Raw genomic sequence first — 11,355 nt, 5'->3', positions numbered from 1 at the left:
AGTGCATACTTATAGGTTAATTATCTATATATACTTAAGGTTTAGTGTCCAAAAATTGTTGAGCCCAAACTACTAACGTGGTTGTGGAATCCATTGGATGGACATTCAAAGCTGCTGGACACTCTGGTAAGTTCTCAAATCAGTTCTTCATCAGATGTAGACAAGCCCACTTCTCTCTGGAGCAAAAAAAAAGGTTCTTCAGACCAAACAGAGGTGCTCAAGTGGAACTGTGGATAATAAAGTGGCCACATCACTTTTAGCTGGACTTGACTGACCATGACATCAGTTCAGTTCAGATGCAATTCACTTCAAAAACGTCTTTCAAAGTCTATAGAACTTTTCATAGACGGTCATTAAAGCAGTGTAACATCTGCTACAGACGCCAGAGGTTTTACTAGCGGTAAAATGGAAAACTACGTTTAAAATAAAAGATTCCACACTTACTGGCTATGAATATCTATATTTATATAGATATATAATGAACATCTCTGCGCCAAATAGCTTAACTTTAATACTTACTTTACGGCTGTTAACTAATCTTATCTTAACTTTCACTTTCCTTTGGGTTACGTCGCCTCTCCGCCTCTTTCCGTCAAGCTCCGCCCCCGCTGCGCTGCGATTGGCAAGTGCTTCATCCTCAAACAGTCTGCCCAGAGACAGCGATATAAATAGATGATAGAAATTCAAATGGTTCTACATAGAACTCATTGCCTTTACCAAAGATCTTTTCTAAGTGGGTACTGTAGGATTGGCGAACCACAAGCAGCGGCTAGTCCGACCATCTCAAAGAAACAATCTACAGGGAATTAGTTAGTCTTCCAAGTGAAGATTACCTCTCAAAAATGGACGATTTTATAATAAAATAACAAATAAAACAACTATAATGAATGGGCTTCTATTTTGCATTTTTTAAAATTAATACAATGTTTTTCATTCCAAACTATATTATCCGCATAACAGTTCGAGTTAAAAGTAGCATCTTTGAAATTTTTATGCAAATTTCAGATTTTTTCCTCTCTTTTGCTTTAACAACACTGTAGACTAAACACAAACTTCAATGAAAGAATAAAACATAACAAAATAAATACACAAACAAATAAATAAATCTGACCTTTTTGTGCAAAGCCCTTACTATGGTCAATAAAACCAAATTTGATCTTGAATATTTCTTCTTCATTTCACTTTGTCATGACTTTTCTTGGTTTTATTGTTTGCAAAATTGTAAAACTTTTTGTTGTTAATTTTCATGTTTAAATTAAAAAAAAAACAATGTGGTTTCTTTTGGATCCCAATGTATTTGAAAATATTTCAAATATGATATATTAGCAATCAAAGTAGTAATGCTGAGGTCACTGGGGGGGCTTCTGAACCTGAACACAGTGTTCAGAAGATTAAATAAAGATGACTCATGTGAGGTGGAGGAGTGTGCTCAGTGAGACGATGATCTTTTTATTTTTCACTTTATTAGAAACACCCACCCTGTGCTTCCACTCACTGACCACTTAGCTTATAGGCCCCTTTACAAAGACGTACAATTCCAATCTTTTCTCATAGATTCCAACTGAGCTTTGTTGGCCAGTATTATTTTTTCTTTTTTCTTTATTTTTGTTAAAGTTTTGTTGAGGCAGAAATACAACACAAGTCAAAAAATCTAATTTGATGTCAATTTATTTTACAAAAAAAAAAAATAAGTTGTTGTAAAGGTTTATCTTAAAATTTAGTTCATTTTCAACAGTAAAATTTATTGAACTTTTCTTTAAATAATACAATACCCAATATGCGGTTGACAAAGACAAAAACAGGCTGAGGAACCAGAAAACCAATCAGAAATTTTATTCAAAGGAATTTTTTTTATTAATTTTATTTTACCTTTACTGATGATTAGGTTAAAGTAAAGACCAACATAGAAATTTTTCCAGGGTCCCAGTAATTCCAGGAAGGCCCTGTTATCAATGACACTAGAGCACAATGGCAGGAGAAAGAGCGGCATAAAACATTACAGCACACTAAGGCGTGTCCTGGATATACAGATAAAGATGAATGTAAAGTCTTTGAAAAAGCTCTCTGAAGTCAAATTAAAAGTCCAGCACAAAGTATATACACACACAAATGTATCTCTTGTCATGTTTGTGTTAGACAGTAAATCAGTTTTCTCAGCAGAGTGTAAATGCAGTACTTGCATTTATGGAATTCTACTAAATTAGTTTAAATTGCAGTCCTACAGTAAAAAATACAATTAATGATACAGACCTTAGATGATTACAAGAAATATTTTATGATATATTTTAACCCAAGACATCAAAGATTTAACAGAGCAATAATAATAATCATCATTTACAGGGTAATTTCTATTGAGAAGTGTCTGTCCTAAACCCTGACCCTACTTTTAACCAATTATCTGCCTATACTGATAGAATTCTGATATCATTGTGCATCCCTAACATTCTACTATGATTAAGATCCCCATAGTTCTGTTGTGTAAATATGAATGCAAACATAAATGACAATGTGGTAGAAAATGTAATTGTATAAAGTATTCTCATTTTTTTCATAAGGTAGAAAAAGTATATTTGATGTGAATTTGATGTGAAGGTGTATACAATATCAAGTATAGATACAGTACTTAAGCACAGCCATATACAAAAGTTTGAACAGCCCTGGTCAAATTACGCACAATCCCCTTTCCAAAAAATAGACAGAATGCAATGACGTGCAGATCATTTAAACCCTTTTAGTTCATTAAAAATAGTACAAAGACAACATATCAAGTGTTGAAAGTAAAAAAATCATTGTTTTTTGAAAACCACATGCTCATTTTCCAAAAACGTTGGGACGGGGGTGTGTTTACCACTGTGTTTCATCACCTCTGCTTTTAACAACACACTGTAGGTGTTTGGGAACTGAGGAGACACTGCTGTAGTTTTGAAAGTGAAATATTTTCCTGTTCTTGATTGATACAGGATTTCAGCCGCTCAACAATTCAGGGTTTCCTTTGTCGCATTTTTCATTTCATAGAGTGGCAAATGTTTTCAACGGGTGACAGATCTGGACGGTAGACAGGCCAGCTTAGCACACAGACTCTTTCACTATGGAGCAATGCTGTTGTAATACATGCAGAATGTAGTTTGGCATAGTTCCAAACCCTGTATATATCATTCAGCATTAATGATGCCTTCACAGATGTGCAAATCACCCATGCCATGTGCACTAATGTATACCATCACAGATGCTGTTGACGCATGTTAACTGTGCACGGAAAATAAGATGCATGCATGGTCCCCCTCTTCTTCAGTCTAGAGGATGCAGCATCCAAGATTGCAAAAAAGAATTTTAGATTCTGATTTGTTGGACCACAGGAAACTTTTCTGCTTCACCTCAATCCATCTTAAATGAGCTCAGGCCCAGAGAAGGTGGCAGTGTTTCTGGATCCTGTTTTATATGGTTTCTTTTTTGATGGTAGTGTTTTAATCTGCCATTGGTTTTTCTGAGCCCATGCAGTGATTTCCACTGTATAATCATGTCTGTTTTTAATGCAGTACCATCTGAAGCCCCAAAGATCATGGCCATCCAGTATTAGTTTTCAGTCTTGTCTCTTGAATACAGAGATTTCTTTGGATTTTCTGAATCTTTTAATGTCCCGACTTTTTTGAAAGGTATTGCGAGCAACAATTTCAAAATGGACATGCATCAATGTTTCTTAAAAAAACAATAAAATTTTTAGTTTCAACATTTGATTTGACTTGTTGTCTTTGTAAAATTTTTAATTAAATATAGTGTTTTCTGTTTTTATTTACATTTTGCACTAAATAAATATAACATTTAGCATTTTTCTTTACATTTTAGTGCACACTTTCCATATATTTGCCTGTTTCACATTTTGGACAAAAGTAAAACATAAAATGTGGTTTGCACAATTCTCTTCTTTATGTTTTATTTTAATTCCAGAGTGTAAAATTCTAATTGTGCAGGAGGGGTGCCTAAATTTTTTGCAAACCTTCTCTGTTACAATGCTGCTGAGACTGCACTTCAACACACAATGTGACCAATGTACACTTCTATAACATACATTTTCATCTCCATGTAAAACCTGGTGTTCGATGAGGATGTTTTGAGCTATTACAAAATACTACATTTGAATTAGAAATTCAATCTTTACAAATGACACTAATTGGTGGACCCTAGTTTTCATATCTGCTCTAGACAATCTAAGACCTTTCATAAACCGTTAGCCACTTAAATTTCTTTGATCCAGTTTTTCCTTTAACAGTAAAATTGCTGGTCTAGAATTTCCAGGTTCCTCTCGAATGTCTCTTTTCCTTTGAACAGAGAGTCATGGATCTTTTCCCACGCCTCCATCTCGGAGTGCCACAGAGCTGACCTAGAGAAGATGAGCTGAGATGCTTTGCTTTTTTTCCCTTGGTCCAGGTTCTTACATTCATTATAGATGGTCTTAAGATCGATACCAATAAACAGAACATTTATAGCAACAGCCCCAACTCTGGCTGCTTTTGAAATGAATTGAGAAGAAACCTTTACTATGTCTCCAATGGGGATTTTCTGGGCTACTTTAGCTTCTTTAAGTCCCATACAGACTAACTTCTTACCCGTCCGTACACCGTCCATAGCGCTCAAAGCCTGCCCTTTCTGGACCATATCTTTAACGCCTTTGACCACTGCCCCAGTCGTGCCTATTGCTTTCACAGCCCCAAGTGCTATATTACCCTCATCCACATGTGGTGCAGGACGCTGACTTCTACCTGTCTGCTCTAGACAATCTAGGACCTTATCCACATCCTCCTTAAAACTCTCAAAGATATTGTTGGCCTTTTTCCCGTGCTTCTTCTTCTTAGCCATTTTATTGATGTCTGTGACTACTCTGGTGATTCCACTTAAGACACCCAGTCCAATCCCAGTAAATGTGAGGGCCAGGGATAATCCTCCACTGACAGGGACAAGAGCCAGGCCTGTGATGGACAAGGCACCTCCTGCAACGCCTACCGAACTCCCAGTCACAGTGGAAATTCTGGACCCCGTCTCCAGTTTATCCAACTTATTCTCAGTCTCTTTTAGACCTGTTAGGAACTTGTTCATTCTGGAGCGACATCCAGTGTATATGTCGATGAATTCCTGAGCTTTCCCATTAAACAAGAATGTCATCCTGAATGACTTATCCATTCTGAAAAGAAGGGAAATAGGTTTCTAACTGAGGCTGAGGAGGATAGGACGTAGAAATCAAAATCACTCAGCATTAATGATGAGTAATCATGATGAAATGTTCTTACCTGATTTTGCTCAGCTGGCTCAAGTGGTCACTCATGAATGTAATGGTTCCCAGTCATATTCAGCCTGAACCACAATGATGGGTTGCATGTTTTCCATGTGCAATGAATTCAGAAAGTTTAGCTTAACCATGGAAATATTCTTTTTTATATAAAGTTGGAAAATGACTCTGTAACCCATAAAATTACACTTGAATTGATCATACTTACGTCTGAAAGTCTGTAACCTGCAATCGGCTCTTGTATCTGTAGAGAAGCAAAAACAGTTTTATTTTCTATATTTACCTACATGTTGTTTAAGGAAAAGAGGCAAACAGGCAGCAAACAGTTGGCCAGGATGTAGTTTGGGTAGCAGTTAGGCTAGCTAGCATATTAGCTAATTTAGCAGAAGTTGTAGTAAATTACAGATCACATTCAGCTAAAATTTACTAAAACTTCAACTGGATTATGTCACGCATCGGGAAGATTCGGACTTCATTTCCCAGCATGCATGTGGAGATCACATGTCAAAACAACTTCCCTCGGACTCGGAAACCGAAACAGACTCCATTGCCCACAATCCTTCAGGAGATCACATGACATCAGACAATAGCACACGCACCTATCAGCGTTCCCAATCGCCTGAATACAAATGTTGTGCACCTGTGTATCTTGTCATATGACCGTATTAGTTCAGTATATAAGCCCGGGCTTTAGATGTAGACATTGCAAGGTATTGTTTATTCCAAGAACTTACCGAGCGTTATATTTCTGATTGTCTTTGCCTGTTATGACCTGTGCTTTGTTTCCCTGACCTTGTTTTTTGCCTAACCCCTTGGTACTTCTGCCTGCTGTTTGTGGATCTGTGTTTTTGACGTTTTGGCTTGTTCTTTGACCACGATTTTTGCTTTATTCCCTTTGATCTTGACTGCCTGGTATTATTATCACAATTGTGATCTGGCTGGCTTTTTTGGATTTGACCCACGCCTGTTTTCTGACCACGGCTTTGCCTGACGATAATAAAACAACTGTTGCTCCTTTTATCCGCGAGCGTCTGAATTCTGTTGAATCATCACAGAATACCTCGCCCGACATGCAGATGGCGGACCCGGTAGCCTTTCAAAAGGCTCTTACTGAACAAGGGCAACTTCTTGGACGACACCAGCAGGTCCTGTCAGGAGTGACTCAGTCCCTGGAGTCCATCGCTCACCAACAGGCAGAACAGCAGGCACAGTTGGCCCAACTGGTCGCCAGTGTGCGAGGATTAATGGGCCAACTACAGAGTATGAGTCTCACTGAAGCTGCAGCCAGTCCGGGGCATCATACCACGACAGCGGAACCACCCCTCGCAGTCTTTCCGGTCAGTAAACCCGATAAATTTGACGGAGACCCAGCGAAATGTCGTGGATTCCTGCCTCAGTGCTCAGTGTATTTTGACAATTCACCTGCTAGCTCAGACCAGGCTAAGATTGCTTTCATAGTCTCTAGATTAGCTGGGAAAGCTTTAGAATGGGCTACCGCTAGCTGGACTCAGATACACCGTCTCACTTATGAACTTTTTATCAAGGACTTTAAGATGGTGTTTGATCATCCATACAAGGGTAAGGTTAGTGGGGAATTATTAATGAAGCTCCGTCAGGGGAATCGCTCTGTGGTGGACTATTCATTAGAATTTCGAACCCTAGCCGCGAGCAGCGGCTGGAATGAGGCAGCCCCTCTTGTTATGTTCCGCCAAGGACTGAATGCCGAAATATTAAGTGAACTAGCGAGTAAAGATGATGATTTAACGCTGGATCAGTTAATAACTCTAGCCATTAAATTAGACCATCTGATACATCACCGTAACACAGCCAAGGGTGGAAGAAACCCGCGAAGATCACTCCCTCGTGTAAAGTTCGGTCAGGAGCTCAGTGAGAGTCCCGAACCTATGCAGTGTGACTCCTCCCGTTTATCGCGAGAAGAAAGGCAGCGCCGTTTGGAAAATCATCTATGTTTGTATTGTGGAAAGGCTGGACACCAAGTTTGTGAATGCCGCGCCCGACCACAAAAAAGCACAGCGCCGACCCCTGGACAGCACGTGGAGTTCTATCTACTGTCATCCAAACTCTCTTATCGTTTCAGCCTTGATCGATTCCGGCGCGGAGGGGAACTTCATCCATGCCAGACTGGTGGAAGAACTACAAGTTCCCGTGAAGACCCTCCAAACCAAGCTTAAAGTGGCTGCTTTGGACGGAGGACCAGTAGGAGTTGGCACCATCTCCCAAGTCACGAGTCCATTAGAACTAGAAACAAGTGCCCTACACAAAGAAGCTCTGTCCTTCCTCGTACTGGAAAATTCAGAATTTGAGTTAATCCTAGGACTCCCTTGGTTGGAAAAACATAATCCCATTATCTCCTGGTCCGAACACACTATCACTAGATGGTCTGAATATTGCCTTCAGTCATGCCTGATTACTCCTTCCTTATCCCTATGTTCTACCTCGGTGGAAAGTCCAAACGCTGAGTCCATTTTTGAAATCCTCCCTGAATACCTTGATTTGAAAGAAGTGTTCAACAAACAGAACGCCACCAAACTGCTGCCTCATAGACCCTATGATTGCGCTATAGAGCTCATAGAAAACCCTGTTTTCCCCAAAGCCAGGATTTATCCTCTGACCCAAGATGAGCAGAAGGCTCTCGACATCTACATCCAAGAAGCCCTCAGTCAAGGATTCATTAGACCATCCACATCCCCCATAGCCTCCAGTTTTTTTTTTATAAAGAAAAAAGATGGCGGCCTCCGTCCTTGCATTGATTATAGAGCCCTCAATCAAATTTCTTACTTCCATTGGTGCCGGTCGCCTTGGAACAACTTCAGGGGGCCAAGTATTTCACCAAGTTAGACTTACGTAGCGCATATAATCTTATTAGGGTGAAGGAGGGTGATGAGTGGAAGACTGCCTTTTTGACCACCAGGGGGCACTACGAATATCAGGTAATGCCATTTGGGCTCTCTATCGCCCCCTTTGTATTTCAAGCATTTATTAATGATGTTCTCAGAGACATGTTAGGACACTATGTCATCGCATACCTGGACGATATCCTTGTCTATTCACCCAACTTAGAGTTACATGTACAACACGTTCGATCGGTTCTACGTAGACTCTTGCAGAATAATCTGTTTTTAAAAGGGGAAAAATGTGAGTTCCATTTACAGTCCGTGTCGTTCCTAGGGTACATCATTAGTCAGCAAGGCGTCACTATGGACGATCACAAAGTGGATGCCGTGGTTCAGTGGCCAACCCCCAAGTCTGTCAAAGATGTGCAGCGATTTCTGGGTTTTGCTAACTTTTATCGTAGGCTTATTCGTAATTTTAGTAGTATCACTGCCCCTCTCACATCTTTGTTAAAGGGAAACCCCAAGAGAATCACATGGAATGCACAAACAGAGAAAGCCTTCCAGCGATTTAAAGAGGCGTTCACCTCCGCTCCTATTCTTAAACACCCTGACCCTGCCCAACCATTTGTGGTAGAGGTGGATGCCTCGGAAACCGGCGTGGGCGCAGTTTTATCCCAACGGACTGGCTCTTCTCAGAAACTACACCCCATCGCTTTTTACTCACATAAGTTATCCCCCGCTGAGAAAAATTACGGGATAGGGGATTGAGAGTTGCTGGCAGTCAAGCTGGCCCTGGAGGAATGGAGACATTGGCTGGAGGGAGCCAATCACCCTTTTTCAGTAATCACAGACCATAAGAACTTGGAATATCTCCGTAATGCGAAAAGGCTAAATCCTCGTCAAGCCAGGTGGTCTCTGTTCTTTGCTAGGTTTCGGTTTAGCATCACATATAGACCTGGCTCTCGCAATATTAAGGCAGATGCCTTGTCCCGCCTTCATCAGGGGGAAAAGACCATACCAGGCCCGGAGAACCCAGAACACATTCTGCCCCCTGAAGTCACCATATCTTCTATTCGATGAGAGATAGATGAGGCAATAGAAAGAACCAATCGCGGTCTAGACTTACCCAGCCAATGCCCCCCAGACAAGTTGTATGTATCAGAAGCTTTCCGCACACAGCTTATTACATGGGCTCATTCATCTTTGACGTCAGGACATCCAGGGGAAACCCGCACACACAAACTCCTAGCACAACGCTATTGGTGGGAATCCATGACCAGAGACATACATTCATTGGTCTCTTCCTGCTCCATTTGTTCTCAGTGCAAGACACCCAAGATGTTACCTGCAGGAAAGCTAATGCCACTACCCGTACCTCACAGACCGTGGCCCCACCTCGCTGTAGACTTTGTAACTGACCTGCCAGAATCACAAGGGTTTACAACCATTCTTACTGTGGTGGACCGATTCTCCAGAGGGGTACGGTTCGTACCTTTCCCAGCTATTCCCAGTGCCTTTCAGACAGCTTTAACCTTGTTTCAACAGGTTTTTCGTAATTTTGGAATTCCTGAAGACATAGTTTCTGACAGGGGGCTTCAGTTCACCTCTCAGGTATGGGCAGCATTCTTCGATCAGATTGGGGTGTCAATTAGTCTCACTTCAGGGTATCACCCACAAGCTAACGGACAGTGTGAGAGGGTGAATCAAGAACTGGGAAAATTTTTACGATTGTTCTGTCATGACAATCCCTCTGACTGGGCTAGATATTTGGTATGGGCAGAAATGGCCCAAACTCTTTAACCAGTTCTGTCACGGGGACCCCTTTTCAGTGCTTCCTAGGCTACCAGCCACCCTTAGCTCCATGGACTGGCGCGCAGACGGACGTTCCGGCAGTAGACGAATGGATGAAACGAAGTGAGCAGGTATGGGAGGACACCCATCAACGCATAGAAAACGCACTTCAGAGAAACAAGGAACAAGCCGACCATCATCGAGGACCAGCGCCGCTATACCAGCCAGGGGATCGAGTGTGGCTGTCCACGAAGGATTTCCGTAACCCAGAGGGAAGTAGTAAAAAACTGCAACCCAAGTACATTGGGCCTTTCAAGATAGTTAAACGCATTAATGAGGTGACATATAGATTAGACTTACCCCCTCGCTTTCGAGTCTCCAGATCCTTTCATGTATCTCTACTTAAACCTGTTGTTACAGGGCCCTTGGACGAGGCCATGCCAGAGGTCGCACCACCCCTGCCAGAGGTGATAGATGGGGCTCCGGTATGCGCGGTCCGTAGGTTGCTGGACTCCAGGAGACGTAGCGGGCAGCTGCAGTATCTGGTGGATTGGGAGGGGTATGGCCCAGAGGAACAATGCTGGGTGTCTGCTAAAGACATACTGGATCCGGCTCTGGTTGCTGACTTTCACAGCCGACACCCACAGAGGCCGGCTCCTCGCCCCAGAGGTCGCCCGCGTAAGCAGCTGTCCTGCTCTCGTCCTACCCGTCTACGAACCTCTCAGGGAGAGGATCCGTTGGTCCAGCACCTCGGCGGTGCGATTCACGCCCCTGTTCGGAGATCTGGTGGTGCACGTGGTGGTCGTCCTGGTCGGCCTCGCTCCGAGGCCCACCCGGACTCTTTGGGGGAGGGTACTGTCACGCATCGGGAAGATTCGGACTTCATTTCCCAGCATGCATGTGCAGATCACATGTCAAAACAACTTCCCTCGGACTCGGAAACCGAAACAGACTCCATTGCCCACAATCCTTCAGGAGATCACATGACATCAGACAATAGCACACGCACCTATCAGCGTTCCCGATCGCCTGAATACTAATGTTGTGCACCTGTGTATCTTGTCATATGACCGTATTAGTTCAGTATATAAGCCCGGGCTTTAGATGTAGACATTGCGAGGTATTGTTTATTCCAAGAACTTACCGAGCGTTATATTTCTGATTGTCTTTGCCTGTTATGACCTGTGCTTTGTTTCCCTGACCTTGTTTTTTGCCTAACCCCTTGGTACTTCTGCCTGCTGTTTGTGGATCTGTGTTTTTGACGTTTTGGCTTGTTCTTTGACCACGATTTTTGCTTTATTCCCTTTGATCTTGACTGCCTGGTATTATTATCACAATTGTGATCTGGCTGGCTTTTTTGGATTTGACCCACGCCTGTTTTCTGACCACGGCTTTGCCTGACGATAATAAAACAACTGTTGCTCCTTT

At 42.1% G+C, this 11,355-nt stretch overlaps 1 protein-coding gene across 1 annotated transcript; it reads right to left on the bottom strand.

The window, feature by feature from the left end:
* Positions 1-4,260: 4,260 nt before the first annotated feature.
* LOC118802879 (apolipoprotein L2-like) lies at positions 4,261-5,157 on the bottom strand. Its single transcript, XM_036563297.1, has one exon. The coding sequence runs from the start codon at positions 5,155-5,157 to the stop codon at positions 4,261-4,263; it is 897 nt and encodes a 298-aa protein (XP_036419190.1).
* Positions 5,158-11,355: the final 6,198 nt, after the last annotated feature.

Source organism: Colossoma macropomum, unplaced genomic scaffold, assembly GCF_904425465.1.
Source record: "Colossoma macropomum unplaced genomic scaffold, Colossoma_macropomum, whole genome shotgun sequence".
Classification (NCBI taxonomy): Eukaryota; Metazoa; Chordata; class Actinopteri; order Characiformes; family Serrasalmidae; genus Colossoma; species Colossoma macropomum.
This window is presented reverse-complemented; position numbering and strand designations above follow the sequence as displayed.